Genomic DNA, 21,331 nt, shown 5'->3' on the forward strand with positions numbered 1-21,331 from the left:
TACACCACCTTAAAATGGTGTGTGACATTACCCAAAAAAAATTAAAAATCCTTTCCAAGTGATTGGAATCCTACTCACAATTTCTTGGTTTTCCAAGAAGAGTGATCGACTATATTCTTTGATGTAAATATAAAGTTGTTAAACCAAGGTTCTACGTCAATGTACAATAAAGAATATCTGCCCTTGAGTAGTAAGAAAAATAATAAGATTTTCAGAATAATATAGGGAGCATTCACTAGTGCTCTCATCTAAAATGAAATTGCAATTGTAGTGAATTAGCTCATTAATTCGAGCTGGATTTGAACATCAAAGTATGGTTTATCACTTAGTGAGTGAGTCAAATAATAACCCATCTGTACCATATTTTGATTGCATTTTTCTTTAAAAACATTATGGAATGCTATAAGTTAGTTGATCAAAATGGTCAGAGATGGGTTATTATTTGACCCATCTCTAACCATTTTGATCTACTGAATCAACTCACTTATAGTATTCCAAAATGTGTTTAGAAAAATACAATCAATGTAAGTTGAGGAACTAGATGGAACAATAATTCCATAAATTAACACTTGTCTTAAAATTACAAAGCATTTTAACTTTTCAAATGTTGGTACATCGAAAGGGACAAATATTCCGAAAAATATTGCTCAATCATGAAATGTTGAAGAGAGAAAATGATTACTAAAAGAGTGGACAGATTTTCCTCTCCTCTCTAGAGCTAAGAGAATTGTCTCTCTTATTGTGTCTTCTCCTTTCCCCCAAAGCCCTCTTTATATAGTGGCTAGGAGGGGAGGATAAATGAAACGGTTAATGTGGGACAAATAACACATATCAATAACACACCATATATTGAGTGGATTAATGTTGTGTTTTATATAATACAATTATCATAATAATCCTACAACCCTAAAACCTAAAACCCAACATAGAGATTACAAGTGATAGGAACAAAAACGCAGAAAATTGAATCTGCCAAACAGACTTTCAACTTAAAAATCAAAATTTGAATTTTAAAAGAACATAAAAATTGAAGAGATTGACTTACCATTACGATTAAAGTGGCAGCGAGTTCGACTGAAGTAGACGGAGTATGGCGAGGTGAGCAGCGGCTGTAGGAGACGAAGAATGAATCGGGGTTGATTGGAGGGCGGCTGCTTGTCTGTCTGAGGTGGAGAATGAGGGATGAGAGTCTCAGTCGAGACTCGAGAGGCGGAGATACCGCAAGAGTGAGATTGGGAGAGAGACTAGAGTCTGGAGAGAATGATGGTGGTGAACAGTGGCGGATCCAGGATTTTAAACTCGGGGGGTCCCAATAGTAAAGGTTAAAAAATTTATAGACAAAAATAACATTGAAAAGTTAAATATAATACATTTTATTCAAAAATCATTTGCATAACAATATTACAAGCTATAAAATCCTAATTCAAGCGTCCACGACGAGGTTTCATGGTCTGAAAATGTTCCATGATAGCTTCATTACCAATACATGAAAAAACATCTTTCTCAATGTAAACAACTAAGCTGTCACTCAACCATTGATCTCCCATTTTGTTGCGAAGTGGACCCTTAATGATATTCATAGCGGAAAATGCCCTCTCCACTGAAGCAGTTGCAACCGGTAAAACCAAAGCCAACTGAACAAGCAAATATACATATGCAAATGTTCGATGCAACCCTTTCTCCACCATTTTCTTAGCAAGCTCATTAATTCCCCGCAATTGAGAAAAATCATTATCAGAACGCACAAAATGAATGTAAATATCAAGTTGATCTTGAAGTGCCGATCTATCTCGATCCGTGAAATCTTTAGGATACATATGAGCAAGGCGAACAAGCTTCTCTTTATCAAAAGCTATAAATGAATCATTCGGACTCAAGCATACCAAGCAAATAAGCAATTCGGTATTACCTTCAGCGAAGCGATCATCTAATTCTGTAAGTTGGAAATCAATGACCTCGAAAAAGAGCTCCACTTTGTAATGATGATGATTGGTCTTTCTTGGAGCCTTACGCAATGACTTCCCTTGAATGACATATAAATCATCCATATTAGGCACCTCAATTTCATGTTCAACACAAAAAGATGATACTTTATCAACCAAAAGATCAAAATTTTCATCATTCCTCATGCAACGTAGTTGTTCTTTACATGTCTTGACTAAAGCCATTGCATTCACAATCTCTTGATCTTTTTTTTGCAATGCTTGTGACAAATCGTTTGTAACTCCTAATATGGATTTCATCAAAAAGAGGAGGAACACAAACTCAAAAGATTGTAAATCTTTTAATAACCTTTTTGCTTCACCAACACTATCATTGTAGCAATCTTCAACAATCATGTCAAGCACATCCACCACAGATGAGAACATTGTAATCAAACTAATCAAAGCACCATAATGTGAATTCCACCGTGTATCCCCAGCACGTTTGAGACTAGTTTCTTGATTTAACCCTTGCCCCGTTTCAAGACAATCATTTTCAATAGCTTTCAAGAGATTTTCTTGTTGTTTCTCTCTAAGTGCATCACGACGCTTACATGAGCATCCAACAACATTTACCAAACTATTAGTCAATGTGAAAAAAGCGGCAACATCGGAGTTTTTCTTTGCTACGGCAACAAGAGCTAATTGTAGTTGATGAGCAAAACAATGAACATAAAATGCACAACTTTCTTCATCCAAAATTTTTTTTTTAAGGCCATTGAACTCACCTCTCATATTACTCGCACCATCATAACCTTGACCTCGTAGGTTGGAGTAGCTCAAGTCATGTAGTTTCAAGAACTCATCAATGGACTCCTTTAGTTTACTTGAAGTTGTTTCGGTAACATGTTGGACTCCCACGAACCTTTCTATTACTTGACCTTTGTTGTCCACATAACGCAAAATCACCGCCATTTGCTCCTTTGTTGAAATATCACGTGATTCATCTACCATTATAGAAAAGAATTTACTCTCTTTCACTTCTTTCATAATAGCCTTAATAGTTTCGAAGGCACATGAATTGACAATATCTTTTTGAATTGAAGGAGCTATTAGCTTGAGATTTCCCGGAGCATTTTCCAACACAACTTCCTTTATTTTCTCATCATGATTTGCAAGGAATTGCAAGAGCTCTAAATAATTCCCCCTATTATTCGAAGTGACACTTTCATCACGGCCACGAAAAGGAAGGCCTTGTCGCAACAAGAACTTAGTGCAATCTATTGATGCATTCAAGCAAAGACGATATTTCATACACTCTTCTTCTGATTGTTTGATCACAACTGCTTCAATATGTGTCTTTTGGTTCATTAGATAACTAGCAGCTTCTCTAGCTTTATTGTGGAAACTACCAATAGGACCAACATGTTTGTCAAAACATTCTCTTGCATTCTTCCATTTCTTAAAGCCTACCCCAGTGAAGGCATCGCTTCCTAATTGTGAAAAGTTGATTTTAAAGAGATAGCAATGAAGACAAAATGCCGCATCTTTAGATATACTATACTCCAACCAATCATATTCTTCAAACCACGAAACAACAAATCGTCGTTTTTTCTTTGCATGCAAAGTGTATGGGAACTCATACTTTATAGGCCTACAAGGTCCCATTTGCAAATATGCTCTGCGGACCTCATCTTGAATATTAGAAGGATAGTCATTCATTCGAATTCTTTTTCCCGGGTCTCTCTCAAGATTATTAAAATCGATGTCACACTCATTTTGTCTTGAGCTCGAACTACCCGAACAAGTAGATGGTGCTATTGGCTTTGGCTTGAAAAATCTTTCCATATTTCTTATTTCTAAACTACACATTTAACCAAAAACACAAAACATATACCAATCAACCAATAAACAAAAATTCCATCTAAATTTCAATTATAAAATGAGTATACAAACATAAAACACATCAACAATCATATCAATAATAGACTAAAAATCTCCACCAATATCTAATATAATTTAATTGAGATTAGATTAAAATACCAAAAAACTTACTTGAATTTGGAACCAAATAGTGGTGGCTTGGAGAATTGAAACAAGTGGAGGTATAATATTAGAGTAATGTAATTATAATATTGGATTGGGTGGGATTAGAAATTTAGGGTTTTGGGTGAATATAAGAAAGATGGGGGGATTTGGGGGAAAAGCAGTGGAAGGAACGGGGAAAGGGAAGTGAAAGGGACAACAGGAAAGATGGCCCTTCAAAAAGAATATGTAATTGGTGCCTTGGTGGACCAATTTCAAACGTTGATTTCATTGGTTTAACAAAAAAAAAAAAAAAAAAAAAAAAAAAAAAAAAAAGGGCCAAAACACTGCGTTTTGGACTAATTTTTTTAATGTCCTGTTTTCTTTCTTCTCCCCTATTTTCTTCTTCTCCCCTGTTTTCTTCTTCTGCGTTGCAACCTGCAACAGTTGCAACCTGCTGCTGCAGCAACACAGACAGCCTGCACAGGTCTCGTGTTCGAGTACGAGGGGTCCTGCGGAAAATTTCTAGCAACATTTTAGGATGGCCGAGGGGTCCTGGGACCTCCCAGGACCCTCTGTAGATCCGTCCCTGGTGGTGAAGGAATTATGGTGGAGGAAGGCGACTAGGCTTGAGTTCGAGTGTGAGGGTCTGAGACTAAGGCTTGGTTTGGTATTGCTGTGCTTTGAAAAAAAGCTGCTGTGAGAATAAGCGGCTGTGCTGTGAGAATAAGCGGCTGTGAAATAAAGCCAGCAAAGTGTTTGGTAAACTTTTCTGTAAAAGTGCTTTTGGAAAAAAAAAGCAGTATCATAGTGTTTGGTAAACTTTTTTGTAAAACAGCTGTGACTGTGTGAAATGACCAAAAAGGGTATATTACTATATGTGCTATTAATTTAATTTTCTTAACAAATAAAAGTGAATTACTAAATATATTTTATTTTTAGAAGAAAAATATTTATATACTATAAAATGTGCTATTAATTTCATATACTATAAAATGTTTTCATGCTTTACTGACTATCTTTCAGGATAATTTTCATTTAATGAACCAGCAACCAGCAAAGAATGCATGATTTATGCACAAAAGAGATGCAAACAAAAGGGAGATGCAACGATTTATATGATATTATCAACTCCGTCAAGAACAAAGAACAAAACAAGGAACATTTCAGCAAAAGAGGGCTTGTATGCAAATGATTAAACATCTTTCTCTAAAATCTCTATTCCCTTTTTCTTTGGATCCCCTTTTTTCCAACCAGTTCTTATTAGCAAAAGTCTACTTGTTTTCTCTCATCATGAATCTCCCAAGTTTGCACAATTCTGTTTTCCTTTTAATCTTTTAAATTTCTACAAATTCAAAACTATTGGATCCTCAAATTCTCAATCATTCAATGTAATTATGTAACACTTCCACATTAGAGAGCAAAATAACGAAGGGATAAATATTACTCGATTTTGATCCAAACACAATCCAAGAGTCAACAGATCCAAACTTTAAACAAAATTGAAACCCTAACAACATCAACTCTGCGAAAATTTACAGAGCAAAGCGAAAACAAAGCATTCGTGTCATTGAATTACCGATTAAGCTCCGAATCCGAACCCGATCCGAACCAGGACTCAGAACTCAAGCTCCGCCACCAGATCGGTGGAGGTACAGCTTGCCAAACACATGAAGAGCCGTGACGAAGCCTATGAAGCAGAGGCTCATGACGAGGACAACAGTCGGGGTGATCTTCAAGCCAGGAGCGTCGTCCGTGTAGAACCTCAGCATGTTGTTTCCGGCACTGATCTGCCTCCTCCTCCGCCGATGCTTCCGGAGCCGGTGGAGCCTCCGACACGACGGCGACGCATTCCAGCCGTCGCGGCGGGCGAGCCCCGCGGAGCCATGACGCCGGGGCGCGCAGTCGCAGAGGACGACGACGACGTTTGGGTTATTCATATTTCATTAAACTTGTATACTGTTCACCCGTGTGTGGGTGAAAATAAGCTGCTTTTGGAAGCTGCAAATTGCAGCTTCTTCTCATCTCCTGGTTTTGGGCTTTTTTTCACCCTCAACTTTGAAACAAAGCTGTTTTTCAAAGTTTACCAAACACCAAAAATTTTCATAACTTTTTTTCATAGTAGCTTTTTTTTTAATCACCTCAATCCCAAACAGGCCCTAAGTGGAGCGAAATGATATATATTGATTCGGTTTGGTATCGAAATCGAAAAAAAAAAAAAAAAAAAAAACCTTATACAAAACCGAACCGACCAGCTTTTTTCCAGGCAGTGCTGGGTTCGTTTCGGTTTGAACATATAGAGAACTAGTAGGCCTGGTAATTCTTGACATGATTCGATAACTTGATACGACATAGCATGAAATTAACAGGTGTTTAGGTTGACACGATAACGAATCGGATCGTTATCAGGTAACCCGATAAGCACCTGTTAAGATAACGGGTTGGTTCATGTATACACGTGGATAACACGATACACGATAAGCAAAATATTACTTTTATATTTTTATAACCCTAAAAAAATATTATAATAATTATATATATATATATATATATATTAATTTAACAATTTTATACCCCTAAAAACCACAATAATTATATATATATATATATATATATATATTAAATTAAATATTAAAAATTGGTGACCACTGGATCGGCTTAAATTTTTCTTAACATACAAAATAAATAAATTTAAATCTACTTAATAAAAATATATATACACACACACCATTGAACTTGATGGGATACAAATTCTACGAAACTAATTTGAACGATCCAACCGTTAAACTTGTTTGTATATTGACACATCCCGACCGAGATCAGGGCATGTTGGCCGTCACGTGGAAGTGACGTAACCATGTACACCGTGCGGAAGCTAAAATAATAATAATAGTATGAATAAATACAAACCTAGCTATACACAAGGTAAATAATAAACATGTGCAAGCCTAAGTGTGAAAAACAAAGTTCAGAGCACAGAAGACCTAGTGCAGTCCGGGAGAAACAATACTAAATAAACACACCCAAAGGTGGTCCTACACTGGTGATAATCTGTCAGATATGCCGTGAATCCCTCGAGAGCCACTGACAGAGCTATCCAAACTAGAACCTGTAGGGGCGCAAAACAGAAAGTGTGAGTGGGCAAAAACAAAGCTTTTCAAAATCATTTCAATATCAAAAGTACTAACCCCTCGCCGTAAAACTTGTATACTTCCCAGAAAAATAGAATACGCATAATATAGAAAACATGCTCAGAAAATATGTCATGTCGTATGCCTCTAAATAGAATGCAAGTACCCAGGTAATGTCAATCAAAGCCATGTAATTTGTCAGCCGGAATCACCTAACGTGACCTGTACGGCAGAATTTAGAGCTCAAATCTCCAATTCACTAACTACACCTGCACACGAGTCGGAACCACCTAAAGTGGTATGTACGACAGGACTGGGTGTAAATAAGTACGCTCAAGTGCTACGATCACGTGAAGACTGGGCGAATTATCGCAGGTCACCTACGAGTCGAAACCACCTAAAGTGGTATGTACAACAGGACTGTGCACCTAACATGGATCTAAGATGAGCGTATGGTGCGGGAGGTGAACATCACGTGAAGGACTATGCCCTACTATAGGCGGGAGCACTAACACCGGAGGTGCATGTTATGAGCTCTCTATGCATCTTAATTCACTACTAAACACAACATAAACCATAACTTACCTGACACTTACCTGTGCGTCCGCAGCACCAAACACATATATATATATGCAACTACTAATGCATAACTAAATATGCAATTGCAGTTCATGGCATTTAAAACATATAAACGTTTCATTTCATTTTCTGGGAAAATCATAAGTATATAGGTATATACGGAAAACCAAAAGCCTACTCACTTGTATGTAGAAAGGTCGTAACCCCCTTGCCTCGAGTGACTGCACTCGTCCTCAGGATAGGCCTCACCTATATGCGAAACAACTATAAAAACGTTAATTTTAAAGCACATAACCAACATTACGAAATAACTTCTCATACAAAGCTCAAATGGGGTGTATGAATACACCAACGTGATCTACTCAACCTCACGAACATCCCCATATTTTTAAAATAATTTTTTGACACCGCACGCGCCCCCACGCGCTGCCCATGCGCAGGCACGTTCCTGGCATATTGACGACGTCAGTTAACGCTGTCAAGAATATTCTGTTAAGTCTAACAGATTCCGTTAACGCCGTTAGGAATATTTCGTCCAAACTAACGGAATATTCCGTCATCTTCTCCGGCCACACTCCGGCGCCGTCGCCGTCGCCTTCGTTGGAAAATCGGGAAAAATTCTAAACTTAATAACTCGCTTGTTTTTCACCCAAATTTCATGAAATTGGTACCAAAATGAAGCTTACAACTAGAGGAACAAATCCTTACCACTTTCAAGCACTAAAACCAACGGAACTCGCCGGGAAAACTCCACCAAATCCGGCGAAACCTACAACTCACAATCCCGACGTCCAAAATCTTCAAACGAACCACCCCTAGCCTCCTAAGGACCTCACCAAGCTTCCTACAAACTTGAAATTCCCAAAAACACAAGAATTAACGTGTGCATGAACAGTACCCTGATAGGAGCATATTCATGCGACTTAAATGGCTTGTTCTCGTGCATTTACGTTATGTTTCTTTAGTTATTTTAGTACTTTAAGCTATTTTTGTGTGTTTATAGGTCCAAAGGGCTAAAGGAGCAAAAAGATGCATTTTGGAGACTTTTGGAGCACTTTTGGGCTAAGGATGGATAGCTTATGCTTGGAGCCAAAGTGTTGGACGAAATTGAAGACCTAATTGAAGACCAAAGTGTTGGAACCTTGTTCTCTTTAGCTTTAGGACATTTAAAACCTTTCCTAATCCCAATCATGCCATGCATAACACACATCCATTCTAACACATTGTCATTGCACATGCATTTCCTTCATTAGTTAATTCACATGCTCCATACTTATCATCACCACTCATTACTTATCACATATCATCACCACTTATCACTTATCATTCACCACTTATCATATCATACATTCATTTATCACTTATCATAATCATTCACTTATCACTTAACATATCATACACTTATCACTCATAATCACCTACAACATCCACCTACTTCACCTACAACATCCACCTACAACATCCACCTACTTCACCTACAACATCCACCTAATTTACCTACAACATCCACCTAATTCACCTACAACATCCACCTACTTCACCTACAACATCCACCTAATTCACCTACAACATCCACCTACTTCACCTACAACATCCACCTACTTCACCTACAAATGACATAGCCATATGTTCCCTCCACTACTCCTATAAATACCCTTGCATTCATTCATCCAACATCTCATTTTTCATACACAACACACCACAAACACTTCCATTCCTTCCCTAGCCGTGAGTTTCTTTCCATTTTCTATCTTTCCTCATCCATTTTCCAAACCACTCCTCATCCATTTCCATAATCCCCCAAACCTCACCTTAGACCTTGTGCTACAACAACGAGGAAGAAAAGAGTGCCTAAACGTTCATACAATTCAAGTTTGAGTTGTTGGAATGTTTAGGTGTTTCTTTGATTTCAAAGTTTAAATTTAATTCTCTTTGTTTTGTACGTATAAGAGTGGAAGAGAAGAGTGCCTAAACGTTCATACAATTCACGTTTGAGTTGTTGGAATGTTTAGGGGTTTCTTTGATTTCAAACTTATGAGGAACTAAACCCCCTTTAGCTAGGGGGTGATTCGAAACTATGTTTATATTTGCAATATGAATTGATTACTTTTGGTTGGAATTTCATAAGTTGTGGATTCAATTCGTTTAACTGTTTGATTGATAACGTATTTATGTATGTTCATTGAGATTGCAAGCTTAATTTTCATGCATGAATATGATGCTTATAAACAATCGCGTTAAACGAATTCTTGGCATAAGTTTCATGCGTATTCCATAGTAACGAATGCCTCGTCAATGTTTATGATTTCCGTTGGACTTAATGATCTTTGTTGAATGTCTCTATCATGCGTATTCCATAGTTAGGGACTTTGATTAAGAATAATTTGGTTGTAATGCGTATTCCATTCAATCCAATGAATCTAGGGAAATCTGAGAGTTAATTTAAGCGAACCTAATTAACTTGGAGCATTGAGTTTCATAATTTATCGAAAGACCAACCGAAAATCAATCTTGTATTGCAAGTGTAACATGTGTGGAGAAGAACCCCTTGGCTATTCCATCATCCATATTTTCATCACATTCATATTTACGTTTATTCGTATTACAATTTGCTTAGTTTATTAACTTGTTTTGTTATTTCAATTTTCGTCAAATCAAACTTCCCCCCCCCCCTTATTTTGTTAAGTCTTAATCATTTGATTTGTCTTATTTTATGTTTTTAAAGTATTTGGAGTCTTTTGAACTTGTTTTGAGTCTTTTAAGTTTGTCTTAGTGTTTTAAAAGTTAGTTTTATTTATTTAAGTCAAGTGTTTAGCATCCCTAGTTAATCCCCGGTTAGAACGATCCCTACTTACATCATTACTACAATTGTCACAAATAGGGTTTAATTTGTATGCGTATAATGCTCGTATCAGTTAGCATGTTTGAACTGATTTAAAATGGATAAATGATTATGATCCATTAACACGTTGTTTTTTTCCACCCCTCAGGACATAGTGCGAACAAGGAGACGTTCAAATAGATGAGTGGACGTGGTAGTGAGGCTTTTCACCTACAGAGTTAGGTGACTTCATTTCTTTATTTTATCTAGTTGTAATAATATATACATGATCGTACCTTTGATTATGCGTAACACTAGACTTATTTTTGTGTTAACTGTTGTATGACTACTAGAAGCTCTAGGTTGATGTGATAATAATGAGATTTTATCCATTGAATTGTGTCCCCCAAGTGGGAGGTTGTTAAGGATTTTGCTGGATAGTTTGAAATTATTGGTACCAAAGCCCTTTTTGTTCAAATTTATTCACACCATTATTTTCTTATTATGGCTTCCATCACTCAGTTAATGGTGTTTCGTCATCTTTGGATGAGGTTACATTGTTAACTTGGTATTGGCCAACAAATCACGGCCTTATAGCTTGTTAGTTATCTGGTCGGGGTGTGTCACTTATTGTGCATTCACATGTCTACTGGACTAGGTATCTTAACCCCAACAATGTTGTGAACATCCTCAAATGGAATGCCTTTAACACAGTCAAAGATGAATGACCTAACCACTAAACAACTATGATACTTAGGTCAAATGACTACTTTGCATTATTGCAACTCATGAGCTCTTCTATGACATGTGTGCTAGAACTTTCTATTGATTGTTGTTCAGTGTACTCAACACGCTAAATGACTTGAGACTAGTTATACTCCCACTTGAGTTAACATATCACATACTAACCTTAGTGATTGTCAATGCTAATTGACAATACTATGGCTAGGAATGTTTTCGAAATGAACATAAGAGAAAGGCCTCGCTCATCTTAACGTACTGAGATCACTTTTCTCTTAGGTTGAATACGTTCCTTGGATTATGTTATTAATTAAACACATGATACAATAAATAGTGATATACAATAAGCTTTGCCCTTCCATTAAACAAATAAAAGTTTAAGATGACAAGTATTCTAAAACCTATTACATCAAATAAGTAGCTTTAATGACATGCTTCCAGCACCTCCCAGGTAGCATCACATTCAACAAGGCTTACTTATTTAATCAGCCAAGTGAGTTACAACTCAATTGTTTTGCTTGAACATACCACGTTGAAGAATTTTATTTGGTGCCCACATGAGAAGGCCATCAGAGGAGATTGGCGGAAGTGTCAAAGATGCGACTATGTGAGAGCTAACTTTTGGTTAGAGCCGCGACACATGGAATGTGGGGTGAGTACGAGACTAAGGTGGACAATCCAAGGCAATGACCTTGTATGGACTGTAGTAACGGGGAGCCAGTGTGGGATAATGGGATTTCGTTACCGAAGTTTGGTGATATGGCTACAACTTTAAGAAAACCCAATTGCCAACCTGAAACTCATGTTCAAAGCTATATTTGTCAGCTTGTTAGCGCATACGGTCCTACAAGTCGAAGATTGGAATGCAACTGTTTAAGTAAGGTATCATGATCACGAAGAGTGATATTAACCAAGTGGATGGGAAAGGACCCTGGAAGGTCGTAGGAGGACAACCGTAAATGACTTCAAAAGTTGTCGTTTGGATGGCGGATTGGAAAGTGGTATTGTATCACCATTCAGCCCAAGGTAGCCATTCCATCCAATGTTTAGGTCAATTAGCGATAAAGCTGTAGAGAGAGCATTCAAGAGTGCAGTTCAAGACCTCGGTTTGCCCGTTGGATTGGGGGTGGTATGTTGAGCTTTTGCAATGGGAGGTGTTCTATTGCTTGAAGAAGGAGTTCCAGAATTCACTAATAAATATAGGATTGTGATCACTTATGATGGAAGCGGACATACCATGGAGGTGGAGGTCTTCCTTAATGTACGCATCTACAATTTTGGGGGTATCATCAGTGGCGAAGCAAGGATTTGCCGAGGTGAGGGGCGAAATTAAAAAGAGTACAAGGTTCAATCGAAGCGGTTGCTTTCACATTAGAGAGTGCAAAGTTTTGAGTTAATATTCATAGCAGAAAATAGTCTCTCTCTATCAAATCGGTTGTAAGCAATAATATCAAAGCCAATGTAAGAAGCTTAAATTGGTTTGGATTAGATCCTAAAAAATGTTAGACACTAGTCAAATAGTGGACTGAGAGCTAGCAAGTCTAGGCGAGATCTAAGTAGGAGCCTAGATGGATTTAAATTATCGTAAAATAAGCGGTAAACAATATTTACATTGTTTTAAAAAGTAATATAATATTTATAGATATTATGAGAGTTTAAGATAAATACGGTGGGAGTCTTAAAAAAAAAAATACATACAAGAATAAAAAAATTAAAAAAAAGAAGAGAGAAATGAGTTAATAAACCACAAAAAAAAGGTGGGATCAGAAGAGAAAAAAAAGGGACAATACTTGGGTACTCTCTAGTGAGTACCCATTATACTGAACTCGTGAAGTGGCCCAATAAAAATAGTCCACCTGTCATATCTAAAATCTCCCAAACACTTACTACCTTTGTTACCAAACGCTCATCATCTTCCTCATCCCAACTTCTATTTTTCAATCGGTTCCAACCCTCTTCTTGGCGACCGCAACCCCAATTTTCTTTGGTGAAACCATCATTTCCCTCGCCTTTGTTATGGCTCTTCATCACCACACCCTAAATAAAACAAAGAATCAATATCCTTTGTTTTCCATAAATTCTCACAAACCAAACACCTTCCTCAAACCTTTCACCCACCAAATACCGGTAGGGAGCATGGCAGAGCCATGGGAAATCTGGGCCGGATGAGGAGACAAAAGTGGTGCTGATGAAGGAGAGGGGTTGGAGAAGGAGACGGTGACCCCATTTTTTTTTTCAAATCTGGACGAACAACCAAATTTCATTGCGACCCACCACCAATCCTTATCTCCTCCGGGGACCCACCACTAATCCTACTCTACTCTGACGACCTACCTCTACTCACTCTTTTCTACAAGAAAACTGACTCGTCGTCTTTCTCTTGAACAATGGCGATTGCTGAAGATGGTTTCCCGTGCAGTAGCAGAAACCAGATCACCGGAGCGGGAATTCTCATTTCCAATGAAAGCGGAGGGGCTGAACGAGCGCTCCTAGACATGTTTTCCAATCGATTAGATTTGTCAAATTTGACCTAATGGGGAAAGTTTCAACTCATTTTACAACGAAGCTAATCTTTTGCTACGTGTTCCCTTTTCAAACATAACAAAGTTGCTTTTGAGAGGTTTCAAGCTTGATTCACGCGAACGATGAGTTTTATATCTCATTATTATTGAGGACTTACTTTGAATTACCTATAAAACTATTAGGATGCCATATGGCATCATCTTGTGGTTACAGTTATTGTTGAGTATTAGTATAAATGGTATATTGTAAGAGAGGAAAGGCAGTTAATGAAATATTGATTGTTTGTATTGTTGTTCTATTATCCCATCTCTGTGCAATTGTGGAAGACGTAGAGTAGGGTTCTAACATTGGTATCACAGCCGGTCGTTCGTTCCTCTCAATCCTTCTCCGTTGTATACCGTTGTAAACGTTTTCCAAGACCATGGAATCGAGGGTTTCCAATCGGAAAGCCAATTTCGACGAGTTCAAGAAGTCTCATGACGAATTCAGGATTTCTCAGGCCAAATTATGGGCTAAAATCAAGGCTACCAATGATTTAATTTTTCTTCAATTGAAGTTACTTGCAGAAAAACTTGGTGTTAAATCTTCTGCAGCTACACCGATGCATCAGCCGTTCGTCAAAATGGCATCTCCTATCTTTGTTGAGAAATTGAATCAAGTTTTTCTCCAGCTTCAATCTTTCCACGAGGAAAAGATTCAGGCCCGAGAGAAAGTAGCTGAATTCTGGTCTCAGTTTTGTCCAAGATACAAGCCCAAGACTCGTCCTTGTCTACGACTCATATTGAAGAAATTCAAGAAGGTTCATGATTATGGCAAACACCAGGACGATGATTCTGCGACATTTTATTCCAACCCCAGATTTCAAGAAAGTTCTGGGTTCTTTCGAAGTGAATTGGCTAAGAAGAATGAAACAGTTTTCGATTTAGTCAATAAGAAAATTGAAGATTCTATCATGGTTTCTCCAGTTCTTGATTTGGATTGCATGAAATCCAAGATTTAAGCTTGCATTCTGGTTTTTGCATTCTTTGTATCTAATGTGCAAAAGTCGAATTTCACAGATCATGGATACGGAAGGGTTGGTTCTGTCAAGAAAGATTCAAGTCTCCTAATTTTTCTATATCTGATGGAATTGTTATAGATTTTCCAATCCATTTTGACATGGGTTTCATTCTTGATGCAAAACAGATGTTAATTCTAGCAGAAGGAGTTGGCGTTCACTTGAGCCACAACGTGTTCGATGAATTATCGCACTCAACAAATAATTGTGTTCTTCAATTAGGCTATCATATATGGATTCAGACTTGGGAGGTACACTTATTATTGGGCAGTTTACTTCCAAATATCAGGTCGCAGATGTTTACAATTCTAAATTTCTTGTTTGTAATGTTGAATTCTTGCAAAATTGTACTACTGATCTTTGGGACGATATTGAATCGGTTGCTTCAAATTTTAGTGATAAGGAAAGTGATGAATCCAAGATATTGGCTATGGGTTTTGTGGGTTTATGAATCCAATAATTCTTGAGAATGAATGCAAAAAAGAATGGGTTGGAATGTATGCCCACCATGTGTTTGTGGGAATGCATCAAACGGCTGACATGGCTTCTTTGAAGCTTGGCTTCCATGAATTCATTCGTGATAAAGGTGGTACCAAGTTTCTCTCCATTTTTGAGTCAATGGATTTAGGGGCAAGCTGTGAGGACTTAGGGTTCTGTGTTGATATCGATCGTTCCATGGGCTACTACTCCAAGTGAATTAGGTTGTTCGAAATGATGAGAACTTCTAATTTTACGGTGGATTCATTGGTTTATGAGGTTCTGTTGCAATCTTTATGCAAGAACCTTAGATTGGATGATGTGGTAATGGTTTTAGAAGATATGTGGTAACGGTTTTTGAAGAGACGATGGAAACTGGGCTGACACCGCCAAATAATGTCTTTACAGTTATATTATATGTGTTTTGTAAATTAGGGAAGGTAGGCGACGCGAGGAAGTTCTTGGAAGATAAGCAAATCATGGAAACTTTTGCCTGCATTGTACTGCTTGAAGTTGCTACAGTACTGGAAAATTTCTTCTGGTAGAAGATTTACTTGTGAAAATGTCTGAAAGAAATGTAACTGATTGTATTTCTTGGAATATTGTTATCAGATGGCTCTCCGAGAATGCAAGGATTAGGGTAGTGCTGGAACTTCTTTGTAGAATGGTGATTTCTTATTCTCTTTCTGACTGTGACACATACTCGGCTCTAGTCGTTTGCCATTGCAAAATGAGCAAGTACAAAAATGCTATGGATATATTTGATCATATTCATGCCAAAAGCTGGGTTTTGGATCATACATCTTATTTTGAACTTGTCAAAGGTCTTGGCCTAGGGGAAATGGGTCATGAGGATACAACAATTGGCCTATTATTCCGGTACTTCTTCTACTCGTTCAACTTACTCAACTATTATGCTTGGATTGTGAAAATTAGACAAGGTAAAAGATATGTGGGTAATCCTCCCAAAAAAGCTAGTGAAGGGTTGGGTTACAATCTAGATTTGGATGCATACTGCGTGCTCATACAAAGCATGAATGTGCAGAATCGAATGAAAGAATGCTTATTGCTTTTCAATATGATGGTCGATAAGGGTATTTGTGATAAGGGTGGTGGCTCAAAATTTAGAAGCGCTAATGTTCCTAATGCTCCATTACGTCTAAGTTCCATGACGGGTAGTTTAAGTGGTTTGTCATCGAAGCACGGTGACAAGACTCAGTCATTTCACCTGGCAGAACTTTCTACTGCCACCAGACATTTCTTAACCGAAAACAAGATCGGTGTTGGGAGCTTTGGCATTGTCTATAAAGGCAAGCTTTCGGGCGGTCGTAATGTGGCCATCAAGAGGAGAGATACAAGTACCAAGACCAAGAAATTTCAGGGGAAAGAGAGCGCATTTGTCTCCGAATTAACACTGCTGTCCCGGTTCCACCATGAGCACTTGGTGAAGCTAGTAGGATCCTGTGAAGTGGACAATAAGCAGCTTTTGGGTTGCGAGTACATTAGCAATGGTTCACTTCATGATCACTTGCATGGCAAGAATAATGTGGAGGAAAATAGTAGCATTGTGAATTCTTGGAAAATAAGGATAAAAATTGCGCTTGATGCAGCCAAGGGAATAGAGTATCTACATTACAACTTTCATGTCTGGTTTATTAACTGGAGGAAGAATTATGATAATGAGAGGTGTTGCTGTTCTTTACCATCTTAGCAAACATGACGCTTAGCAGAGGAAGTTGGTTGTAGCTTTCATTGGTGCAAAGTGGATGGTAAAGCTGGAAAATAGGTGTAGTGTTTTAGTGGTAAATGATTTGGTCAATACCATTGCTCATTTTTTTTGGGAGGGTGTAATGTGGTGTCAAATTTTAGGCAGTGAGCTACTCTGCTACTTTAGAGAAGCAATGCTGATTGCTAGTGAAGTGAGTCTAATGGCTAAACCGTTTCAGGAGTGATTCTATTGGGGAGCTATACCATGGACTGAAGCTTAAGTTCCAGGAATTGTGAACCTTTAATACATTCTTGAGATTTTGTTGTTATGGTTTTATTGCTGGTTTTCAATTGTACTTGGTTCAAAATTGTAAATCTTACTTGTAAGATTGGTTTTTAGGGGGGGGGGGGTTTATTGTTAGGATGCCAGATGGCATCATCTTGTGGTTACAGTTAGAGTTGAGTATTAGTATAAATAGTACATTGTAAGAGAGGAAAGGCAGTTAATGAAATATTGATTGTTTGTATTATTGTTTTGTTATCCCATCTCTGTGCAATTGTGGAAGACGTAAAGTAGGGTTCTAACAAAAACCAATCCCCATCCTGATTCATGACTTCCTTAATTCCAATTCAACATATTTGTTTGGGTCCGAAATGATATTTTGGGCCTGATGGTGTTTATTTAGAATCTTGTCGTGGGCCTGCCTTATCGAGGTTGGCCGAATCCTGCTATGAAAAAGATTGTTTCGGATAGAGGTTGGGTAGTCAAATCCTGGTATATCAAGGAGTCTCAAAGTTAAAATGCTTGGGATTTGGAGATGAACCAATTTTGGTTAAAGGTTTGGTTCAGAGTCCTATGTAAGTTAGAATTGGGTGAAGTTTAATCAGATTAGTTTGAGGAGTTCTAATCCTATTATGTTTCTAGTTCGGCCAAAGGATTTCTCATTACTATAAATAGAGGATGGAGTGCATCATTTGAGGGTCTCCAATTCAACACACAAACTGCCCTGCGCAAACTCTCGCTCTACGTGAAACCTCTCAACAACCTTGAGATTTTTATTTTCTTTTTCCGCCAACACATCTTCAGTTTGGATAAACAGCACTGTGAAGGCAGCTGACAACATCTTTAGTGTGGATAAGCAGCATTGGAGCCGTAGAATCAGCCGATCAAGGAGCATCTTCAGTTTGGAAAAACAGCACTGCTTGTCGATTGATTGATTACTTATCCAAGTCTCGGTCGAGAAGGATTTTCGAATCCTTGTTGGCAGAGGTCATCTCATCAGCCTTCTCGGCGAATTGAGGTGTTACAAATTACTGGGCTCGGCACATTGGACGCCGAGTTGTTTTATGATTGGATATTCACGAGTTAGTTTTAGAGTTCGGCATTTTGACGGCCAAACGACATTCACCATCAAAACATTCATGTCTTTCAAGTACTTGTGTCCATATAGTTTGGTGCCGGTTCAGCATGCTTATACTTTTACAAATATAATCACCATGACAGATCTGTGAACTTTGCAAGACTAGTAGCCTTGTTTTCAGGCTCTAGAACCCGAAGGCTGAGATGTGTTCCTTCCTCGGCCGCAGTCGCAAGATTGAGAAGTTAGCAGCGCACTCAACGCAACATCAACATATTTTACTCCCCGGCTGAGCTTAGCCAATGAGTTGGCACGCCCCACACACAACCGAAGGACGTAGTTAGCTTATTAATTACTCGGCCTGCGCGCTACGTAAGCTTGGTAGTTTTTAGGATCAACAATATCATAAAGATCAATATCGCCGCATCGCTTGAGATGTTTCACACTGCTTCTTAGAAGTTTTTTCTTTTCTAATTTATGTCATTTCTAGTTGCTACTGACCCGCAGCTTCTGCCATTAAATTATGACGTGCCATGGTTGGTGATAAAACGGAGAATTTCTGTAGGATTAGATTACTGTTTGTGATCCTAAACTAAACAAATAGCATGTACGTCAGCATTTGGAGTTGTACAACAACTTAACATATGCATGCCTGCGGGATCTTGGAACTTTCAAAACGGAAAGGATGAGCATTCTTTAGAATGAGGATCCTCTGTCCGGATCCTCTTTGTGAGGATCCTGGGATCCTCAAATCGTGTCCATGCATCGTACATTGTATAGTCAGTTTTCGTCAAGTACTGTTCATATTTAATTTTAAATAAAAGTATTTAAAATAATTTCTGACCCCATGATGTACGATGAACGGATACGATTTGAAAATTCCAAGAATCCGCACATAAAGGAAGATCCTCATTCCATTCTTTACAACCAAATTATACTAAATCAATACATAAAGTCACAACATCATAGATTAAGTGGATTTACCGTCATTGTGATATTTTAATCATATAACATAATGTTATGGGAATTTTCTATTCATATGGCATTGTATTATTGAACCAAAATATTATGATGGTGGTAAACCGTTTTGACGTGGCATGCGACCTTTTACATTCTCAACCAAGCACCACTACAAAGATCGTAGCCATAATTCAAAGGAAGCCTGTGGAAATTCACATCCTGCAAGCAACAATGCCAAAAGGCAAATAAAAGAAAGTGATGGTGTGAACACCCGGTAAAGAGAAGTGATTGCAGATCAAGATAGTTCTTGGATCGAGGAGGAACGAAGTCAAGTAGGAAGGGTATGAATAGGATTAATGAGAAATATGGAGGTGAACGGGCATCAGGGAGTGGAGGCAGTGGACGACGAATTATAGGGCTAAGGGCGGTGAGATCGAAGACAAGAGGGCTGTAAGACGGGAGATCAGGAGAGAATAAAGGAAAATGCAAGCTGAGGCAAAAAGAAAGAGAACAACCAGGGATCTACCATTGATCCTAGCCACAATTAGGGGCGGCAACTGTAGAGAAGTTAACGGAATGAACTTTAACCAAAATGGGACTTTCACCAAAAAAGAGGGAGTAGAACTTTAATATCGAGAAAAATACTAGGTTAGTTGACAAATTAATTATACTGGCCTTTCTGCACGCGCTTTGTGTGTGCAAAATGCTTTTTTTACATCACAGCACGCTATGCACGGCTTTCAGGGTTTTTTCTTTTTCCTTTCACATCTATGCATATGTAAGGACATTTTTACTACAAAAATAATTCATACGTGTTCTTCATGCTTTGCACGTACAAAAGTCCTTTTTTACAGCACGCACACTACGTGTGACATACATAGTTTCTTGCTCAAAGTCCCTCTATCTTTTACTTTAGATTAATCCATAATGTGTAAGTTATCTACTAATTTCTTCCTTTGTTAGGCTTTTATTTATTACGGGCATTGTGTGGCCCTAAAATCTTTTAAATATCTGATGTTTATTTGTAATCTAGCTCTAACTCCCTCTATTTTTACTTTAGATTAATCCATAATGTGTAATTTCTCTATTGATTTCTTCTTTTATTTTCTACTGGTAGCAATTTTTCACATTCATCTTCCTCTCATATTATATTCTACATGTAAAAGCATAATTTAGATTATTAAAAAAAAATGGTAGAACGCCAGGCCTCTTGTGCCTATTAAAACTAACAATGATACAAACCAAATCAAATAGTTTGTAAAGAAAAAGGAAAAACCAACCCAATTGAATACATTGAACAACAAAATTACATGAAAAAGCTAGCATATAAAAAATAATATACATCAACCAACGAAGAAAGGCTCACATTGTTTGCAATAAAAGTCCTCGAGATGCTTTGGTGCATTCCTTATCCTTTTTTGTTGCTTCAAATCCTTGGTGAATTAATGGTTCCTCATGAAATTGCTAATTCTTTTTTGCTGCTTCACATTGTTTGCAATCAAACTACAAATTCTTTTCAAATATAATCACATACGTTAGTCTATTCAAGAATTGCTTCGTGCTTCATGGTTTGCTTATCGTGCTTCTACCCCAATGCATCTAACCATCCAGATGCTTGAAACAAAATCTACAAAATAAAATACATTAACCGTCCAATTGCTTGAAACAAAATCCTACAAAGAACTCCAATTTAGGGCTTCCCCAACGGGAGACATTTAAAGCCATTTTTGAATATGTGAAGGAGGAAAAAGAAATCGGTAAAGAAATTACACATTATGGATTAAAACTTTGTGATAATTCTTGGAGAGCGATGAATTTCCTTTTAATCTGGTTAGAGTTTGCATTACATAATAGATCATTTAATTCAATAAATTTGTCTATATTAAAAAAAATTAAAACATAGTTAAAATTTAGCAAGAAACGTACCGTTAATCCAAATGGAAGCAAAACTTTGATAAACAAAGTAAGACAAATATAAGAAGCTACCTGTTGAATCCACTGATCAAGCAACAATATGCCGCTTTGCCTAT

At 37.7% G+C, this 21,331-nt stretch overlaps 1 protein-coding gene across 1 annotated transcript; it reads right to left on the minus strand.

Annotated features, from left to right (window-relative positions):
- Positions 1-1,418: 1,418 nt before the first annotated feature.
- On the minus strand, positions 1,419-3,770 carry LOC137737320 (uncharacterized). Its single transcript, XM_068476763.1, has one exon. It carries the CDS (start codon positions 3,768-3,770, stop codon positions 1,419-1,421), a length of 2,352 nt encoding a protein of 783 aa, XP_068332864.1.
- Between the last annotated feature and the right edge of the window lie 17,561 nt (positions 3,771-21,331).

This window comes from Pyrus communis, chromosome 6 (assembly GCF_963583255.1).
Source record: "Pyrus communis chromosome 6, drPyrComm1.1, whole genome shotgun sequence".
Taxonomy (NCBI): Eukaryota; Viridiplantae; Streptophyta; class Magnoliopsida; order Rosales; family Rosaceae; genus Pyrus; species Pyrus communis.